This window comes from Ictalurus punctatus, chromosome 5, assembly GCF_001660625.3.
Source record: "Ictalurus punctatus breed USDA103 chromosome 5, Coco_2.0, whole genome shotgun sequence".
Classification (NCBI taxonomy): domain Eukaryota; kingdom Metazoa; phylum Chordata; class Actinopteri; order Siluriformes; family Ictaluridae; genus Ictalurus; species Ictalurus punctatus.
The window spans coordinates 29,034,291-29,056,367 of NC_030420.2; the positions used below are offsets into that span (position 1 = coordinate 29,034,291).

The window sequence follows — 22,077 nt, forward strand, 5'->3', positions numbered from 1 at the left end:
GCCTGCAGACCTGGCAACCATGACTCCAATCTGGCAACCCTGTGCTGTTTGTCGTCTGTAAAGCGGCGCTTTAGCTCAGCAGAGACACACTACAGAGACACGGAGTGTGATGTGAGACACATTTTTAATGACCACAAATATTCTCTCATGGACGCTACGGGATTAATACGCACTGCAACACTGCTCTGGATACATATTTGTCCTAGAATACCGACATTTTTCTCTGTTTTTGTAACCTATTTGTTCTTCTCATCAGGTTAACGGACAGAGGAAGTTTCCTCACAGGAGGATTTGTGTGAGGAGAAGCGGCGCGCGCATCACTCGAGCGTGTTTACTCTCTCCGACATTTTCCAGAAAATTCGAAGAACATATTTTTCTTCTTAGTTTTTTTTTTCTTATGACTGAGGGATCTTGTAAGTGTGTTTTTCTTTTTTTTCTTCTTCTTTTTTTTAAATGAGTTTATCAGACCTGCAGCAGGTTCAGTAGCTCTGTGTTGGACGTGTGTGTGTGTGTGTGTGTGTGCTGCTGAAGTAGTTCACATCTCCTAGAGAGAAACTCAAACTGTGTGTTAATGGAGGGATTAAACAAAGCAGGATATCTTTACAGTCCGTGAGGACAAATCTGGGATTTTTGCAGGTTGTTTTGTCGGAGAATATTGCTGAAGGAGCTGTGTGGAAAATCATGAACAGCGTCACGGAGCTTGAAGACGGACCGCAGCACAAGGCTCAGGTAGACAGCGCGAAATGAGACACAGCCATTTTACACACTCTGTCTCATTTAAACATCATTCTCTCAACACTTTGGCTCGGATTATTAGCTTTAGTTGTCTGAAATAATTTTTTGTCTTACACCTCATGATGCAGGTATTATCAGGAATGTTACAAACTTCCAGCATAAGCCATGAGTGTGTTTTCCATTCTCCAATTATTATTATTATTATTATTATTATTATTATTATTATTATTATTATTATTATCCATATGGGAAAGTGTGAAGTGATAGAAATAGTAATAAAATAATACAAATGAAGGTTTTACACCGGTGAGTAGTGGGTGCTCTGCTCTCTGCATTCACAGCATCATGAAATTCATCGTCCTCTACTTCTCTAGACACTCTCAGAAATAAGGGCACTATACTGTAGCCTTGCTTGTCTCTGGGGTGGTACCCTTATCCTTTGTACCTTTAATGTCTATCTCCTACGTCTGTTTGAACCGTAATTACATTTTAGAACAGGAGTGCAAAACACATGACCCGTAGACCAGGACCGGGCCGGTATAGGATAGAGGTCCTAATCCGGTCCGGTCAATGAATTTCGACTTTTTTTTTTATTTTATTTTATAAAATAAAATAAAAGAGCTGTTCTTTGTCTTCACTATTACAAAATACACAGAAAAAAGGGACTATTTTTGTGTAGATTCATGACATACAATCCCAATTAAGTCCCGCATACATTTAGAGAAATAAAGGTGCCAATCCATAATGTTCCTTATGGCTGGGGTGGGACCATATATGGTGTATGTTTTGTAACTAGCGCGTACTTATTACCCGGAAAACTGCATATGATTTACCCTTAAGGCACATCAGTGATCCTTAAGGTCCGGTTAGGACACTATATTCATGTTTCCAGGTGAAAGATAGATATTGCAGATGCAAAAGATGTTCTCTTGATGGTACCACCTCAGTGACAAAGAAAAGTACAGTCTGGTACCTTTATTTTTAGAGTGTAATAGAGTGGAAATAAGTAACAAAGTGTGTAAAAGTTCAAGGGGTGAATACTTATGCACAGCACTGTTTGAGTAAGTCTGTCTATCTATCGTTCTCAGTCTGTCTGTCTGTCTGTCTATCTATCTATCTATCTATCTGTCTGTCTGTTTGTCTGTCTATCTATCTATCTATCTGTCTGCCTGTCTGTTTGTCTATCTATCTGTCTGTCTGTCTATCTATCGATCTGTCTGTCTGTTTGTCTATCTATCTATTTGTCTATCTGTCTGTCTGTCTGTCTGTCTGTCTGTCTATCTATCTGTTTAAGGTGATATATGTTTAGTCAGTTTGTTCATTCAGAATGTAACTTTCAGATAAATATCGATAAATGAACACGTTAATGTTGTCGACGTGTCCAGCCCACTGGACATTAGACGAAGTGTAATGTGGCTTATCACCTAAAGTCACGAATGAGCTCGAGGGTACTTGAGGGTACCACCTCAGTAACAAGGAATGATACAGTTTAGTACCTTTACTGAGATTGACAAACACTCACTCCGAGATGGAAGTGAGGGACGATGTTTCATTGCCAAGTGTGAAAGATTTGCGAGAACGTACGATCAGTTCACTCAAGAATGATGGAACTTCAAACTGAGTGAAAGACAGAATCTTCCAGTACTGACTTCACAGCCGCAGAGCCTGTATCCAGCTGCTTGTAAAAGTATACCCTGAGACTTCATTTCAGTGGAAACTGTGGGTGTTAAGTCAGCAGCGAATATGTTATTCAACTCTGCATTAAATCAACAATGCAAATGTGAATTCGGCACTGTAGGAGGTAATTGAGCAAGGTGCAAACTGTGGAAAAATATATCCCTTTTGGTAAAGACAAAAAAACATCTTTTAATTGTAACACTCGGGAAACCAAAGTATTAACAAATATTTAAACCCATGCATTAACTTAGATTACTTGTGCAAACATTATGAAATGATAATAAAATCAAAAGTAATATATTTCCACTATTTTATATTGTTTTTAAGATTAGAATATTATATTATAAAAATTATAATAAAATCACAAAAACTATTTTTACCCCGCGTAACTGCTTTTCATATCATTGTTTTAAAAATCTGTGCAGTATGGATAGCTAATCAACAACCAATTATATATTTACAATGAGGCATGTGTTATCCCAGGGTGCACTTGGGACAGATTACACTTCCTTTTGTACTTCCTGTGAGAATGATAGCAACGTGGCAGAGCAGTCTTAATAAAACCTCATTAAATAGGCTCATTAAAGATTCTTTCTGTCTGTATATGATCCTCCTGATATATTCTTTCTCAGGTGCTTCAGATGTTTGAAGTACATGGTCCTGGTCATGTGACCATAATGAAGTAAAGACAGCCTATTCTTTAATTTATTTGAGCTTGTGTAAGTGTTAGTGCTGGAAAATTCTCGATTCTGATTGGTCAGAAGGTGTTGAAGCAAGGGAAATCGCAGATTTCTTTTATGCATCGGTTTTGATACATTATCATCATATTCTACTGTATAGTAATAACTTATACCCAGTCCTGTATGTTGGACGCTCTACTGAGAAACGCGAGGAGATGTTTATGTAACATTTTTGGAAGGAGTCTCTAGTGTCAGCTGGAGTGACCGTCAGACGTAAAGCCGTTCCTGTATGTTTTCATACACAGGAAAGTCTTTAGGACGTTAAGGGCTTTGCACTTTGTGGTTTCTCGGTAAACAAGACAAACTGCAGTCTTTGTCTTGTTAATTTTAATGGTAAATGGTCTGCACTTATATAGTGCTTTTATCCAAAGTGCTTTACACTGGTTCTCATTCACTGATTTACATTCACATTCACACACCTATGGTAGCAGAGCTGCCGTGCAAGGTGCTAACTTGTCATCGGGAGCGACTTGGGGTTCAGCGTCTTGCCCAAGGTCACTTCGGTATGTGGAGACGTGGGCCGGGAATCGAACCGCCAACCCTTCGATTAGTGGACAACCCGCTCTACCACCTGAGGCACAGCCGCCCCGACTTAAAAAAATAGGCTGCTGAGTGAAGGAAGTGATAACAGGAACTAACTAGCCGGTCTGTACCAGATTTCTCAGAGTTTTATTTGTGATTGTTGCGGCCAAAACGCTTGATTTTGCTTCGGCTTTTTTCAGAATTGCAGAGTTTGTGCGTTTGTTTTGTGGGAAACGACTTGAATTGGTGAAATCGCAGTTGCCCTGAATTGTTTTTCACGGTCTTTCACAGTCATGTCTGTTGGTAAATGAGACCTTTTAGCTGTAGTCATGTTCGAGGCACACGAATCATAGAGGGCTTTGGAAAAAATCTGCGGTAATTTTGAAAAATATTGCGGTGTTTGCTTGACACACACACACATACACACACGCACAGTAGATCTGAGGATGAGGCTGTTTACAGATAATAACGTGTAGCTCAGATAACAGAATGTTAAAGCTTTCCTGTTTCTGCATTGATGCTTGTTTGTCTCTTGATGGCAGTTTAATTTAAAAAATCATTCTCCTGTTATTTACTGTTTCACACTCATCTGCTGTGAGGATCTGGATAGATTTTCATGACTCCGGATTGTGCAAGGCATAATTCTACTTTACTGTGACATCCTTTTAAGCTACTGTTTCATTACACCTCCGTGTGTCACGTCAGTATCAACGGTCAGCAGCGTTTTTTTTTTTTTAATCGCTGCCGTTAACTCACCTGTCTTACTTCTTCCAAGTGCTTTTGTCATGCAACACACACACACACAGAGTGTCGCACCTGCTCATCTCACATCCTGCTCCTGTTTTACACAGCATACATTATTTCAGGGCTTGCTGCTTTCATTATGCGTAAGGGGTGTTTATGGGATGAAAAAAACCCACCTGCAGAGTGAAACACTATAGCTCAGGGTTTGATTGATCCACGCTGTAATCCTGTCTTCTGCATGTAATGTCATGATTTTTCCAGTTCCTGTGTGATGGGATGAAACAGCTGGTTCCCGGTCAGTGAGATTTGTACCTGTTTAAAAGGGGTAAAAATAGGGCCCGTGGTCCAGAGAGTCATGAGCCGGTGGCCTTTTATAGAAAGGATCTATCTCAGTGCAGGAAGGTTTTTACTTGCTGTGTCCTGTTAAAGGTAAGTCAAACTATTAGAAGTCTAAGGATGAAACATTAGAACTAAACCCATCGTCTGTTTCATTCACATGCTTTCCATTGCAATACAATCAGATGATAAATGTGTTCATTTTCCAGGTCTGGAGATGTGTCACCTCATAAATCCTCCACCATATCACAGAGATGGTTAATTCAAGACTGAGAAGGAGGAAACACCTCCACTACTGGGTGATACGTTTCCTCCAGAGTGCTAGACAGCATTTTTACTTAAAATTAGCATTCAAATACTGACCTACTGGTTTTGTGAAATACAAAGTGACTGGATATACGAAGTGATACAGAGGATACAAGTGAACTCAGATAAGATAAATAATCGATGCATTAATACTAATAAATAATGCAAAGAGAGCATGGGGGCTTAGTTAGCATGTTTGCCTCGCACCTTTGGGTTCGATTCCCGGCTCCCCCCTGTGTGCACGGGGTTTGCATGTTCTCCGTGTGCTTCGGGGGGATTCCTCCAGGTACTGTCCGTAGTGTGTGAATGGGTGTGTGTGATTGTGCCCTGCGATGGGTTAGCACCCCGTCCAGGGTGTCCCCCGCCCTGTGGGATAATCTCCATTCTTCACGTGACCCTATGTAGGATAAACGGTACAAAAAATGGATGGATGGATAAATGTACTGTGTTAAGTGGTAATAAACAAACAGTATAAATGGAATGTCACCAAATGTAAATGAATTTGCATTTTGGTAGTCGCACGTCTATTTATTTATTGAAATAATTCCATACATCCATTATGCAGTAGCTGCAGAGTCAAACTGGAGCTGTCACTGTTTTACCCATTAAAAAAACCCTCAAGAGTACTGATTTGGCCAAGACGCTCATCTCTAATGGCCGCCATCTCGGATAGTCAGAGATTTGAATGTTCACGCAGTGCCGCAATCGATGGAATGCGATTCACAAAAAACTTCAATTTATTTTCTGGGCTCAAGTTATAGCTTTCACCAGCATACGTTTAGTTTGCAGGGTTAAGCATTTGTCTGGTTAATTCTTGCTGTGTTGCAGTGTAAAGATTTACTTCCAGTGCAACTGTTAAAAAGCTAAAGGCCACTACTCCACCGTAGTCTCCTAACATAAGTAAGAAATTCTGTTCTTGTTCTTCGCACTCATTTGTTATCATTTATTACTTGCAACTTGAGACAACAGAGTGAAAAAAAATTGTGTACAGAAATATTCAATTTCATTTGAGAAAAAAAAAAAAAATCCTCCATATTCACAGCTTTGGCAGAAGACATTCGAGACGTTGGAGACAATTGCCATCTGCTTTGTGTACATTAAATCTCTACTGCAAGCAACATTTTTAGTCAGTTCAAGCTCCAGATTGGCAATAAAAAGAATCATTTAAAAAAAAATAAATAAAAAAAAGTACATATTTGCTTTGAATTCCCAACACAAATAACAGAAAGAGCTTCATAAGCTGTATTCAGGCAGACTTCAAGAGAATCGCCAAATCCAATTACAGACGTTTCACAGCATGAAACCCCCACCGTGCAATAATAATAATAATAATAATAATAATAATAATAATAATAATAAGCATGGTTGGGTATCATGAAGCATAGGTGCTGTTTCCTGGTTCTGAAATGTCTGCAAAGTGCTCCAGGAGTATGGATACTTCTTATGCACTTTGGCTATAAACTCACCCTGAAATGGTCTTGGCATGCTGTTCAAATAATGACACGAATGAGTGGTTCGTGACAGACCCTGCCATTTTGTTCTGCTCTCCACAAACACAGTCGCTCACATGTATAATGGATCTGAGAAGTGAAGAACTGGTGAGCCCCAGAACAGGAGTATCAGAAAGTGAGTCACAGATGAGCTTGGAGAAAATGCTCTCACAGTACTTTCTTATAATATGTGTTGTATTAAGCAGGATGAGCAGTGGCAGCTTGCTTCAGTCTGTTATTTAGATTAATCAAATCACTGACAGATAGACTGAGGATTGCCAACATGTTTCTTGGCTCAGCTCTTATCAGTATTAGGCATACCATCTGCTTTTATGTGAATCTTGAGTTTGTGTATGGAAAAAAAAAAAAACCATGATGAAAACACCATAACATTTATTTTTATTTTTTATTTATTTATTTATTTATTTATTTTTTAAAGAACGTTGTTACCTTTTTTTTTGGAGGTGAAAAAGTTGCTGTGAGTATCAAAAGGTGTTATAAAGCGTAAGAAATGAAATGTGTGATGTCCAGAACTGCAGAAGGCCATACTAGATGCTATGTCAGAACAGCACTGTGTCAAAATCGTAGCTTTATGTGTGTGCTATCACATTTTTTGACCTGATTTCAGAATCTTTACAATTGGTTGTTTCATGCTTATTGAGTATCAGGATTATATCTGGATGGAGATTATTCACATACAAATAAAAGTGCAAATGCAAGACATATTTAAACCTGTTTGCTCAGTCCACTTCAGGACACATTCTAGCACGTGTCTTTTAGAAACTCACTGGGACTAAGATAATCGCGTGATCCAAGAGAAAAGTCATAGGAGTGGCAGTTTTTACTTTTACATGTATGTGGGAGTGGACAGTCAGGTATAAATTTCTTGAAAATCAACTTCCATTAACATTGGCGCATATGTTTTTTATTCGTCCCTAGAATATTTGCACTTAATAATGGAAGCAAATATTCTTTGGTCAAGTTTTTAGAAATTAACTGTGAAACAATTTCCAGGAAGCATGTTTAGCGCCTGCAGGATTTTCTGGCCCCACTACGGCTAAGAATGATGTGTCTCGGCTCAAACAAGGTCTGTGTCTATAATTAAATCTTCGGGTTTTGGTTTTAGCTGACAGATTGTGGATGAGCGTGAAATCTCACAGAGTCTCCAGCTTATGGTCTCCAATATTGCTGTGCATGCTAAGTATCCATTATAGCAGTGTGAGTGAATAAAGGAGACACAAATTCTGACTCGTGCCAAACAAAGAGAGAACTCACAGGAGAATGTTTACAGGGCAGGAGCAGCTGTCTTTTCTTCTGAGAAGGTGCCTTGCTGGTCCAACAAACCTTTTAAGAAGTTTTGAAGGCCATAAGGTTCCACCTGTTTGAAAACCCTTTCCTTATGTATACAAAACAGGGATCCTTGGTCGTTCTTTGAAGAGTTAAGGGCTCTAAGTTCTAAAATGACGCTGTCCTTGAGTCCGTGGTATTATTGGTTTTCTTTTAGAAGCCAGCAGCATTTAGGGCTTTTTGCCCCATTGGATCTCTTTTGCGGTGGAAGGCTGTGAGATTGGGGACAGAAACAACGATTTATTTGTTTATAGATTGCACAGACCAAAAGTAAGTATAATTCTAAAGTATCTAGCATATGGCTTTAAAATCCTACAGCTCCGGCCTGGTCCTCTCCACACATCCTGTACATCCTTGGCAAATCTACACCAAATAATTATGGAAAGGTGCAACAGAGCATGAAGTATTATGGTACCTCTACCTCACCTTCTCTACCCTGTTGCTCCTGACTCCATTGAGTGGGTTAACCATAAGACAGGCTTCGGTCCCTGGGCTGAAGAAAGACTGAACCAAAGAGGCAGAGCTGTCCTGAACATTCCTTCCTAACCAGCGCCTGAGTGCCTTGCCTCACCTCCTAAATTCAGTAGCTTGCAAGTGATGATTTCTGGGGCAGTATACAGTGCTGTGGCAGCTAATAGCTCTAGATTTCACTGTAGCCATGGTTGGAAAGTTGGCATACTCCAAGGCACCAGGAAGTACTGAGGTATTGGAGGTACTGGCAGCAATTCACCATCCTCCAGGGACCGTGCATCAGGTGGAGCATCAACAGTAGTCATTGTAGTGATTACCATGTCCTGGTGGCAAATACTTTGCCTTGCTGGGGAGTCCTACCCTAGTCCTATCTCCTATCCCATGTAAACTCAAACCAGGGACTGTAGACATGCACCATGGCAGTGTAGCCGGTTCATCCACAAGCCCAGTGAATGCAAGTTTTTGTGTTTGTGCTCCATTTACCTGGTACTTATTGTGCTATCTTGTGTAATGACTATTACAGCAAACAACCCATTTGTGCAATTACCATTTCATCCCACTGTCAGGCTGCGAATGTGAGAAGCATTGGAAAGGGTAATAATATCTCAAGCTTCGTTCCTGTAGTGGCTTAATGAAATCGATTATTGAAGTTGATTATATACTCATCTATATGAGGCTCAGGGGAACAATTATGAACAAGCCTGAGAGAAGGTTACACAAATATGACACATCACATCTTTTTCTCCCACTAAACTTGACAAATCTAGAGCTTTCTCCAGTCGTGTGCCCCGGGTCCTCTCAGTTTGGGTTATGTGACCTCTTCATCCCCTGTTTGTGTTTTCAATTTATACCAAATGTCTTATATGTCACGGAAGGTTGCTGGAGGGCATTAAAGGCAGAGTAGCGTTCACAGTACTGCCACAGCAATGGGGGTCGTTTCCCTGGCGGCAAAACATAGCAGAAGTGCAAAAGGCTAACATTCAAGGATTTGTAGGAAAATCTCACTGGAGATGAAAGTGGAGCATAGATTGAGATACTAATAGGGGAAGGGAAATAAGTTGGTCACAGACAGCCTGTCTTGTACTTTACAATAGGGATGCAACAGATCACAAAACTCACGGATTGCATCATTTCCCCGGGGGGGGCACAAATACAACTATACGGCTTACTATTCTGTTTTCTGTCATCATACGCAGAAGCCACGGTGCTGTGGTCTAAAAAGATATTACTTTATTGACTAATGGACAGTAACATATTTCCATAAAAATGCAACTAAACTTTCTAAATAAAATAGAATAAGTGATTCAGCGTTGTATTATTATTGGGTGGAAAAATAGAAGTAGCTGGTAGGGTGTTGGAGCTCCTTGATAAAGCTCATTAAATGAAGCAGCTATTTACAGAGGTGAAATAATTTTTGCAATTATATTGTAATTGTATTTTGTGTAATGGATTAGTTCAACAGCAAATGTTATTACCTTATCTCTGTCTCTGTCTCTCTTTTTCTCTCTCTCTGTGTATGTGTGTGTGTGTGTACCTGGAAGCATCTTAATGTGACTGTGGAGAAGAGCAGTGCGTGTGTAAATAAAATGGATGACCCCGATAACTCAACACACTCTCTGATGTCCCAGATGATAAAATTCTTCCATTTGCTTTTTTCTTTAAACTGCTGTCTGGCTGAGCGTTTATTCTTCAGACCTTAAACACTTCAGCGTGATCCCTTGGTAGTGCGCTGTGGAAACAGCGGAACAGTGAGTGGGTGCTGCTGTGCCGTGCGCCCTGCTCTGGGACTTGCAAGCAAGTTTATGAGGCTTCTTATTGAGGTAGAGCCGCCTCCTTACTTCCAAATATTGGAGGCTTTGAGGTGTTTGATTGATTTAAGACTCCGTATTTGAACCATCACACTTGGTCTTCACATGGTTGTTTTCTTTAAACTGGACTTCGAAAGCAGAACAGAATATGCATTCACCCGATGTACAAGGCAACACATACACAAGCTAGTGTTTGTTGTGTTATTTTCCAGGTCCTCCAGTTTCCCTCCACTGCACTTGCGACTCGATTTCTGCTTTTGAGTCTTGTCCCATGTGAATACTCTAAAGCAGTGGTCACCAACCCTCTTCCTTGAGATCTACCTTCTTGAAGGTTTCATCTCCAACCAAAATCTAACACACTTGTTTTGGCTGATCAAGAACTTCTTAAGGTAATGACTGGATGGTCAGGTGGTCCCGATTACAGTTGGAGCCAAGTCTTCAGAAAGGTAGCGATCCAGGAACAAGGTTGGTGACCACTGCCCTAAAGCCTTAATATCTCTCAGCCTTGCATCAATGGATGGTATAACCAGTATACTGTATGCTTTTACCCAAGAACTGCTGATGTAAACCATAAAGACTCCTGTTCTCATCTAAAGTTGAGCATCCATTCGGCACACTTACCTCTACCATGTCGACCCAAAAGAGGATGGGTTAATTTTTTAATGGGTCTGCGTGCATTCAAGGTTTCTTCCTCACGACTTCTCGGGGAGTTTTTACTCGCCAGTGTCACTTCTTGCTTGTTCATTAGGGATCTGAATCTACGTTCAGATTTCTATAACGCTACTTTGGGACCATGACCAAGGCAAGCATCCTTGGTGCCGTACACCAGTGTTACTGTGATATGAAAACCACTTCACTTTACTGCACCATTAGGCATCAGTTCTTTATGTATAATATATTACCCTTGTGCCGCAAGTCTCCTATTCTCCAGTGCTTCAGTAGTAATGTTCTAATACCAAAAAGTTATAAAAACCAAGAGTTTGATTTCACTGCAAACTATTGTTTTCTTCTGTGAGCCATGGTGACTCAGGGCTGATTTATATTCTGCCAACATGTACGAGTGTAGTGGGTAGACATTCACATAGGTGTCTGCCAGCAAACTTGCATGTAGTATGTATTTGTGCACTATTGGGCAGTGTCACATGTACCAAACCAGAATGTTCAGAAAATGAAAAGTACAGATAAAGTTTGGTGTGGCACTGAAACAGACAAAATTAACAGAGGTAGTCAAATACCGGAAACGATAAATAAAAACACTGTGCACTAAATAGGTTTATATTGTAATGTTTATGTGCTTTGTGCTAATTTGTTGGTCGTGGTTGTACGTTAGTTATTCCTGGGAGAATTTGATGGTTGTTGAACATGCCACGAAGGACATTTCTAGGACAGCTACAATTGTGTTTAATAGAAGACAAAACATTTGTCTTTTCTCACTCACCATTTTTGGACAATACAGATTGGACTTCAGAATGCAATGCAGCTACACAACGCAGTTGCGCTGAGCTACAGCGGGGACTCGGCTAGTTAGCAATCTAAGAGATGGTGAGTGTGATGGTGTTAAAAGGGGGTATTAGCATTAATGTTGAAGCTTTGGAACGTGATCTGTTTAAGCAGAGTGTACAGGAGGTGAGAGAACTGGACAGTCTAAAAAACTAAAGTGCCGCTGCATCGCTACCTTTAGGTAGAGATAAAGGAAGGGCGCCACTCTCAGCTTGTGGTTGAATGGTGTTGTGGGTAATGTTGGAAATGAATGTAGACCAACATGGCACGGAAGGATTCAAACAAGTCGACTCAGAAGTCATTCAGAGTGTATTTTTGCTGATAGGGTCACATGGGTACATACAGTGCCCTCCACTAATATTGGCACCCTTGGTAAATACAGTATGAGCAGTGAAAGAAGGCTGGGAAAAATTGTCTTTATTGTTTAACCTTTTGATCTTTTGTATAATACGCTGCTCTCATGGCTATCAAACAATTTCAAACAAAACACAGGTTTATCAAAAAATAATCTTTGTTAAATATAGGTTTGCAACAACTATTCGCACCCTTTTAGTCAATACTTTGTGCTACCTCCCTTTGCCAAGATAACAGCTCTGAGTCTTCTCCTATAATGCCTGATGAGGTTGGAGAATACATGGCAAGGGATCTGAGACCGTTCCTCCATACAGAATCTCTCCAGATCCTTCAAATTCTGAGGTCCACGCTGGTGGACTCTCCTCTTCAGTTCACCCCACAGGTTTTCTATGGGTTTCAAGTCAGGGGACTGGGATGGCCATGGCAGGACCTTGATTTTGTGTTCAGTAAATAATTTTTGTGTTGATTTTGATGTATGTTTTGGATCATTGTACAAGATCCAACCATGGCCCATTTTAAGCTTTCTGGCAGAGGTAGTCAGGTTTTCATTTAGGCCATGTACAGGAGTCCATGATGCCGTGTATCCTAACAAAATGTCCAGGTGCTCTGGCAGAAAAACAGCCCCAAAACATTAAAGAGCCACCACCATATTTACCCGCGGGCATGAGGTACTTTTCCTTATGGCTTCCTCTCTGTGTGCCAAAACCACCTCTGGTGTTTATCGCCAAAAAGCTCTATTTTGGTTTCATCTGACCGTAGAACCCAATCCCATTTGCAGTTCCAGTAGTGTCTGGCAAACTGAAGATGCTTGAGTTTGTTTTTGGATGAGAGTAGAGGCTTTTTTCTTGAAACCTTTACAAACAGCTTGTGGTGATGTAGGTGACTTCGGATTGTAATTTTGGAGACTTTCTGACCCCAAGACGCAACTAACTACTGCAATTCTCCAGCTGTGATCCTTGGAGATTTTTTGGCCACTCGAACCGTCCTCTTCACAGTGTGTTGAGACAATATAGACACATGTCCAATTCCAGGTTGATTCATAACATTTCCAGTTGACTGGAACTTCTTAATTATTGCCCTGATGGTGGAAATGGGCATTTTCAATGCGTGTGCTATTTTCTTATAGACACTTCCCATTTTGTGAAGCTCAACAACCTTTTGCCGCACATCACAGCTATACTCCTTGGTCTTACCCAATGTTATGAATGACTAACATTGAAGGGAATTTGACCTATGTGTTACCTCATATTTATACCCCCTGAAACAGGAAGTCATGGTTGAACAATTTCCTGTTCCTAGTCACCCAGGTGTACTACAAAATATGGCTCACATATATTTAATATTATTAATATAGTAATATATGTAATTGTGGCACAACTACATTTAACAAAGATTTGTTTCTTGATAAACCTGTGTTGTGTTTGTAATTGTTTGATATACATGAGAGTAAAGTATTTTTGTGAATTTTTAAACAAAAGATCAAAAGGTTAAACAATAAAGACAATTTTTCACAGCCTTCTTTGCTCATATTTACCAAGGGTGTCAATATTAGTGGAGGGCACTGTAGTATGTAGTTTAGGTATATTTGTCAGGGCACGTACAAATCTTTGCCCAAAGCGTTTTTCTCTCCCCCCAAGAATGTAGTGTCACTTACATTTTAAAGACGGATCATAAACGTGCTTATAACATCATGTCTTTTGGTTTTGGTTGAGGATTGTCTGACCTTATCTCATAATGTTCCCGGATACAGTTCTCTGCTTACCAAATCAGCGCTTATTTGCTGCACTACACCACAGATGAACCTGCCGTGTTCACCTTGACACCTTGAGCCTCTCTGAGCTATGCTCTTCTCTGTGTCTTAACGGTAATATGTTTTTGTAGAAGTATAAATCAGCCTCCATTGGTTAAAGCTCTGTGCTAATGATTGGAAGTTTTTGAGGTTAATTCCCAGGACTGCTTGAGAACCACTGTTAGCTATAAGTACTCAGCTGTAAACCTCGACTGTATCCGTTTGGAATAAAAAGCAGCTGATGAAATGAATAAATGTAAATCAAGTTCAAGTTCAAGTGGCTTGATTGTCATTTCGACCACATACAGCTGGTACAGTACAAACGAAACAACGTTCCTCCAGGACCACGGTGCTACATAAAACTGACCACATGAGACGACACAGAACTTAATAAGATCTAAACATTTTTACAAGGTGCACGTGTAAACGTGTGCTAACAACACAGGACAGTATAGTACGCCTAAAACAGGACATTAGGCACAGGAAGTGACAGTGTAGCGCCAAACAGTACACAGTTTTAGTGTGGAAGTGTCCGATATAACAGGTAAGTGCCTCAGAGTAACAATATAATGTAAAAATGGCATAAATGTAAACATAACATGCTATGACTTAGTATTCAGCAGATTCGCTTATACCAAATGTGGACATACTATAGCAATTATTGCGGTAGCAGCCAGGTAAAGTACATAATAATGACAAGAAATTAAATATTACGATAATACGATAAACGTGTTCAGACACAGCTGTATTTGTTGCGAAAATCTTACATTTTTCCCCAGCCTCTCTTCTGGCGCATGAGACATCACAGATAAAAAATGGTGCATTGTACGTGTCTGTCTTTGATATGTGTGCAGTAGTGTGTGTGCAAGTTAATCTTTTGTCCTCTTGTGTTTCTAATCCACTAAGTGAGACGGAGCAGACTGGGGCTATGTGCTCTCTGCGGGTCCAGTGGGAGCACAGAAAAAGAGAAAAAGGAAACGTGAGAGAGAGAGAGAAAGAACGAGCGATAGGAGAGTTATGCACCCCCTGCAACGTTTTCCGCAGCCTAGGTGCCTGGCTGAAAGACAAATCGTTGCTTGCTCACACGTCCTTGAATTGCATTGCTGAGGAAACCTGCTGAAATTGGACAGTAGAAACGGTAGCCTGAAACGCCATAGATTTATAGATGGTCTCTCGCAGTCATACACACGTACAAAGACACACACGAAGATACAGATGGAGAAAGAGAGAAGGAGAGATGCACTATAATATCTGTTCATTAGAGCACTGTAGGAATTAAGGTTATAATGCATTATAAAACAGGATTGTCCTTATAACGTAACGATACCGTACGACTGCACCACAGATTGCTATAGTACATTACAGTAATAGTGTTTATAAGTAATTTATAGACATATCTCATAATGCATTATAAGCCCTGACATCATGAAGACATTTATGTCTCGTGCTACTGTTTCGACAAAAAGTTGATTATTTTCCTATAACAGCAAGTGTTATACTTTTGATTCATTTATAGTTACATTTAATATTCGGTAAACGAGTTATCTCCTGTTCCTACAGAGAAAGTGCAAAGTTCTCCGGCCTAAAGACATTCCTGTGGCGGAAAACTTAAAGGAACAGCTATACCTCTGACCTTTACACAGCGCTGACACTGGAGACTCCTTCCAAAAATTCTAAACACACTGTAAAACCGGATAGTTCATTTAAGTCAAAAAATTTGAGGAAACTGATTACCTCAACATTTTTAATTTGATAAATCAAATTTCTTTAAGCCAAATACACTCAAATATAACAAAAATGTAGCTCAAACTTGTTATATTTAAGTGTATTTATCTTAAAGAAATGGATTTATCGACTTAAACATTTTGAGGTAATTAGTTTCCTCAAATTTTTTGCGTTAAATGAACTTAGAAAGCGTCAGTAAATCAAAGATTTCAAGTTTTTCCTTGGTAAATAATAACAACTGTGTTATTATGTTTAGGTCATGTGGTGCATCCGCCCTGTGAATGAGCTGTTACTATAGAAGCAATAACGTACTAGAACGAGTGCAGTCTTATAAATCTGTGATTGGCTGCTGTCGGAGCCACGCTAACCAATCAGAATCAAGAATTCAGCAGCACTGTGGTATAAAAGGTGTCAAGCGTGTAACTGTTTTCAGTCCCTCCCGGAACACAAAATCAAGGAAACTCCGCTATATCCGGTGAAGCGTGCAAGTTTTCGAAATTAGCACAGATTTTCTGCAGATTTGGGTCAAGACGTGTCATGTGACGTCATCACAATGCGTATTCAGCCAAAGCCTTCACATGTGTTGAACATGAGTATAGCTAAAAGATCGCATTTAGCAACACTGCGAAAGACCGTTGCAAAACAATTCCATGCATTGGTTTCGCCAGTTCGAGAATTTTTCCTCAAAAAAAGCACAGAAAAAGCCGCAAATCGCATCGAGTCCAATTTTTTAAAAAGCCGCAGCAAAATCAAGCATTTTTCACACACAAAAAAAAACTGTACGCACTGGACTTATGAGCAATTACACAAGCTTATGTGTAGCCTTCATATTATATAGAGATTAGAAAGTATTATGCACACTATATAAGACTATATATGCTTTTATAATCCGATCTGAGTGCAGGACCCGCTCATACGGAAGAGATAAATGTTAAACCTGTTATCCACACATGAACACCACATGACCCAAAGTCCTGCAGAGCTGAAATAGGTTAGCAGTGCCGCTCGGTTTGAAACATAATGATGAGGATATTGCAGTTTGACGCCAGTCGTAGATGACTGTTATTTCCAGGACAGATTTCGCTGAAGCCCTCATTTTCTCTCCTTACCACAAGCAACCTTTTCTGGGATGCTGCGAAAGTACTCAGCGTCCTCAACACCACATCTCAGTAAATGCCGTCGCATTTATTTTTCTGCCAGTACACACACGGGCAATTCAAGGCCCGCAGTGGGAAAGCTTCCTCGTTGACCACAGTGTGAAGGTGACAAATAGCTATAATAGAGTTATAAATAGACGAGCAATTCCAGCGTTATGGACGTGCCATTTATAGCCAAAACTGGAATATATATTTATATTCATATTCATAGAAATATCGAAGAATATAAATTAGAATATAAATTCTGTATTTATTATCAGTATGCTGAGCGGTCTTTTTATATTTTCCTAAACCCCTGACAATAGAGTCCAGACATCAAGAGAAATATCAGTCTATACACACGTTTTGTATTTTAGATGTGGGAAATATACCTGCGTTATGGACATGACAAAAAAAAAAAAAAGGACACGAGTTTTTTTTTGGATACAAAATACTTTGTAGGAATTCTGTGAAATAAAATGCACGAACCAGAAGTATTAACACAGACCGAATGGAGAGGGGTTGGCTCTCCATAGAGCATGAATATATGAAATATTTATTTTATTTTCATTTCCGTTTTCGCATTCATGAGGAAAGACCATTGTTAGGGACGTACCTGACTATGGAGAAGCATAAAAAAATGCTTTAACAGAGACCTCTTGTAGGTATTTAAACCACCAAACTTTGACTTCTGAGACAAACGCTGCACGATTAGTGGACTTTAAACTGAAATCACAGCACCGCAAGAGTTTATGGATTATTTAAACCTGAGTTCACAGCGTCTCTGATGCTGTTAAGGTGTAACCAGCGTGGCGTTGTTCAAGACCATGAATTTGGTGTGTGCATGAGACCATGTGCTAGATCAGCAGCTATGTGAAATATTTCCCCCCCGACAAGACATTTAGCATGGACAATTAGCATGGACATAATTCAGCTTTGTACCGAAAGATTTTAATTATTTGTGATAGTAATTATTATATGACATACATTTAATCTTTAAACGTTACGGACGTGACACAGCACTGAAGCGTCGTGATGTCCTAAATGTAGCCCTCGTAAAAAGGCATTCAAAAGGCATCGCTGTGATGGCAAAGTGAGCGGATTTATTTCTCAGACCATTTATCCATCTTTCTGCAAAGTGCTTATTATTAATATCGTTAGCATAATAAAGTCTTTTTTTTTTTAAAGAGGTTTTTGAAATGATTTTTAAAATATGAAATATGGCTGGTTGAAAATGTCATTTTAGTATTGGTGCACACCTCATATGTGCTGGATAAACAAATCAAATATCAAAGCACATTAATGCAGTAAAATACAGACCTAAATGGACAACTAAAATAGGGCTTTGTCCTTTTTTTAAGAACTTTATTATTTAAAGGTAAGGTTGACATTTGCATGGAATTGCTCAGGTCTAAATGGTTTCAGAAGAAACGGTTGAATTGCTACTGACGGCGACGTAACGTCACCACTGTAGAATCTACAGCATACGCAGAACATGCGGCCAATTATACACTGATAGGAGATTATCAATTCTAGCTACTGTATACTGTGCATTGTGCAATATCACAATTAATAATGCATTTATTAACCATTTCCACCTTAGCAGATCTCCAATTATGAAGCATTACAGGTGAATAAGGTCATTTATTGTGATTAAACTACAGCTAGTCCAAGTAGCTTTGGACTGAAACAGAAGAAGACCTTAATATAATCTCCAATATGTGTCCCTTAAAATAGTGTTGCTCTTCATCAAGTGCCTGGTGGTAGCTAACGCTTAATCTTAAAACCACTGTAACACACACAATACACAATAGTCTGTAGCGGTGCATACTTTATGTCATGGGTGTCCGGTCTAATACACAAAGGGCTGGTTTTTGTCCCAGACAAGCATGACAGTCAATTGAAGGTCAAGATGAACTAATGAAAAACCTTCATCCACACTGACCTTTTGTGGATTAGACTGGACGCCCCTGCTTCATATAATCAAAATATCTTTGTTTAACACATATGAAAATTCATTTTCCATGAATGTAACATGGCCATTTTGGAGCTTGTGAAGTATGCTTATCATTCAGTGTTCTCTATTTGAACAGCATAAAAAAAGACAGTAATTGACATTTCTAAAACCTGTAAAAAAAAATAAAATAAATTTCTCCTATACTGAATGCGTTTCTTGACACGGCGGTTCTACACAAAGCCATTACAGAAGCACCTACATTTTTATCCTAATGAAATAATCCAGAATCGATGATGCCCCTGCCATCTCATTTGCATATGGAACTTGATAGGTTCTTACATTTTATGATGCAATAACTCTTTCTTGCATTCACACACATTTCAGCTCGTATTTTTTTCCATTGAGATTTTTTACGCTGCTAGTTTTATAAAAGAAGTCTTTAACTTTGGCTTGAAAGTAATTTCCCAAAAGGGGTTAATTGTTAAGAAAACATGTTATAGAGCAATGAAAATGTAAAAACTAAACCTGTATGTGTCAATGCCGTACACCTCCAGGGAGATGTGTACAAAAAAGGTCCTAAACTGTATTTAATGTACACATTGCTAGTCACTGTACAAATTGTTTTTACCTTGGCAGGGCAATGTAGTGTACATTGAGGTTACAAAAGGACCATGATTGTATTTTTGAATAGGAATTCTACCACACAGTGAGATCCAGTAGTACAATTTAGTACCTTGTTTTCTGAGAGTGTGTGTTTTGTTTCTATATCAATTTCCTAACAGTATTTTGTGCCGATAATTTCGAATATTCTTGAAAACAGTGGGTCAGGACATATGCCTGAGCTACTTACACTCAAGAATTAGTGATGAGAATGCACACTGACTGGACTCTGATGTGGGTCTATAGTCAAAGATCTCATCATTTTTTTTTTGTTTTGTGGATTGATTGATTGATAGAATTGGCTAGAGGCTAGTTATATCACTCTTTTACTAGAAAGAATGAAAAGATATCTGCCGTAAAGATCAGGACTCCTAGGATTCGTGAAGTTCAGATCATCATGAATGGTAGACAATCTTTTTATGGGATTATCATTCTACCTTTAAAGGATGATCTTTTTTCCAGTGATGCTCTCACACACTGGGTATTGGTGTGATGAATAAAAAAAAAAAAAGAAAGCCATGCTGTATTAACCATTCAGGTTAAGGACTCATGGGAGAGGAAAAACTGGAGCAGCTTACTTCTGAATGCCTGAAGTAAAGATCTCTCTGTGCTCCGTTTGTTACACATTTATCATCTCAAGACATCTAATGAAGCTCTACTCTCCAAGGCTGCACAAATGTTCTTGACACTTGGAGAGTGTGTGTGTGTGCTCTTGCATCTTTGTAGTGCACTGAGGTCCAGTTGCGGACCCAGCAACGTATTTCAGGGAACTGAACTGAGTACTTGAAATATTGTAATTCACAGATCAGCTTTAACATTACAACCACTGAAAGGTGAAGTGAATCACATTGATTATCTTCGTACAGTGGCACCTGTCAAGGTGTATTAGGCAGCGAGTGAACAGTCAGTTCTCGAAGTTGATGTGTTGGAAGCAGGAAAAATGGTCACACGTAAGGATCTGAGCGACTTTGACAAGGGCCAAATTGTGATGGCTAGATGACCGGGTCAGAGTCTTGTGAGGTGTTCGGTGTATGCAGAGGTTAGTACCTACCAAACGTAGTCCAAGGAAGGACAAACAGTGAACCGGCGACAGGGTCATAGGCACCAAAGTCTCATTGACGTGCGTGTGGAGCGAAGGTTAGCCTGTCTGGTCCGATCGTACAGAAGAACTACTGCAGCACAAATTGCTGAAAAAGTTTATGCTGGCTTATGTTAAAAACGGTATCAGACAGCGCATTGTAGCTTGCTGTCTATTGGGCTGCATAGCCGCAGACACACAGGTCAGAGTGCCCATGCTGACCCCTCTCCACTGCCTACATTGGGCATGTGAGCATCAGAACCGGATCAGGGAGCAATGGAAGATGATGAATCATGTTTTCTTTTACATCATGTGGATGGCCGGCTGCGTGTGTGTAACTTTCTTGGGGAAGAGATGGCACCAGGATGAACTATGGGAATGAGGCAAGCTGGTGGAGACGGTGTGATGCTCTGGCCAATGATCTTCTGGGAAACCTTGGGTTCTGGCATTCATGTGGATGTTGCTTTGACATGTACCACCTACCTAAACATTGTTGCAGATAAAGGTATACCCCTTCATGGCAACGATATTCCATAATGGCAGTGTCCTCTTCAGCAAGATAATGCGCCCTGTCATACTGTAAAAATTGTTCAAGAATGGTTTGAGGAACATGACAAAGAGTTCAGGGTGTTGACTTGGTATATATACATTAACACCTGCCTAATATTGTGTAGATCCCCCTTGTTCTGCCAAGTCAGCTCTGACCCGTCGAGGCATGGACTCCACAAGACCTCTAAAGGTGTGCTGTGGTATCTGAAACCAAGACATTAGCAGCAGATCCTTTAAGTCCTGTAAGTTGCAAAGTGGCGTCTTCATGGATCAAACTTTTTGTCCAGCACATCCCACAGATGCTTGATCGGACTGAGATCTCAGGGAATTTGGAGGCCAAGTCAACACCTTGAACTCTTTGTAGTGACTGTACTGTCCAGTTTTGTAAACATAAACCAGCATGACCACTTGCATTTTTTTAGCTGAAGGCAGCTCATCGGACAAGAGACGTTAGGTTAGAAAGGGGGACATTTTAATGCATTTTTTCATATCATGGGGACATTTGAATGCATCTCTAGTCTGATTAGTGAAGTGATGCCATGGCTTGTTTAAAAAAGTTGACAGTGAATGTTTACAGATGACGGGATGTGTTTGTTCTTCTTGAGTACACCGAGTGGTGCCGAGTGGTAACGTGAAGCTACCTGGAATTTATTTATAGACGTAAACAAACTGTTAATCAGTAAGTGTCCGTTGCTTATCTGGACCACAAGTAAGAAGTTTTTATGTAACTGCGCGGTTACAAATTTTAGTTAAAGACCACCATTTTAATGTAACCCATAAGAGAGCCGGAAAGCTTTTTAAAAAATAAAAAATTGTAATCACATCGAAACATGTTATCAGCTGGGTGTTTACATCCTTTGGAGATTTGCTCCTTGTACAGCAAATCCAGTTCTAAATGTCTTGCACTAATAGAGAGAGAATTTTAAACATTTCTAAGTGTAGTACCATTCTGCTTGCCAGATCCTTTGGCAGTCATTGGTCTCAAATCAGCGAGCAGTACAGTATGTGCTATGAGAGCATAAGTGGTCATACATTTGCAGAGCTTTTCACAGAGCTTTTAATTCTTGCACTCTTACACTCTTAAACCGTGTAAATCGCTAAACCAGGGATAAGAAGACAGTTGTTGCGTATGTGCATCATTTTCTTTCTCGAA

General features: G+C 39.8%; 1 protein-coding gene across 1 annotated transcript in view; it reads left to right on the plus strand.

Annotated features, from left to right (window-relative positions):
• Positions 1-22,077, plus strand: part of LOC108264998 (fibrinogen C domain-containing protein 1) — a 95,652-nt gene continuing 73,575 nt past the window's right edge. The window contains exons 1-3 of the mRNA XM_053680401.1: positions 1-111; positions 257-413; positions 637-729. Of these exons, the coding sequence (XP_053536376.1) occupies positions 682-729 (48 nt within the window). The 5' untranslated portion in view covers positions 1-111; positions 257-413; positions 637-681. The remainder of the gene's footprint in view (positions 112-256; positions 414-636; positions 730-22,077) is intronic.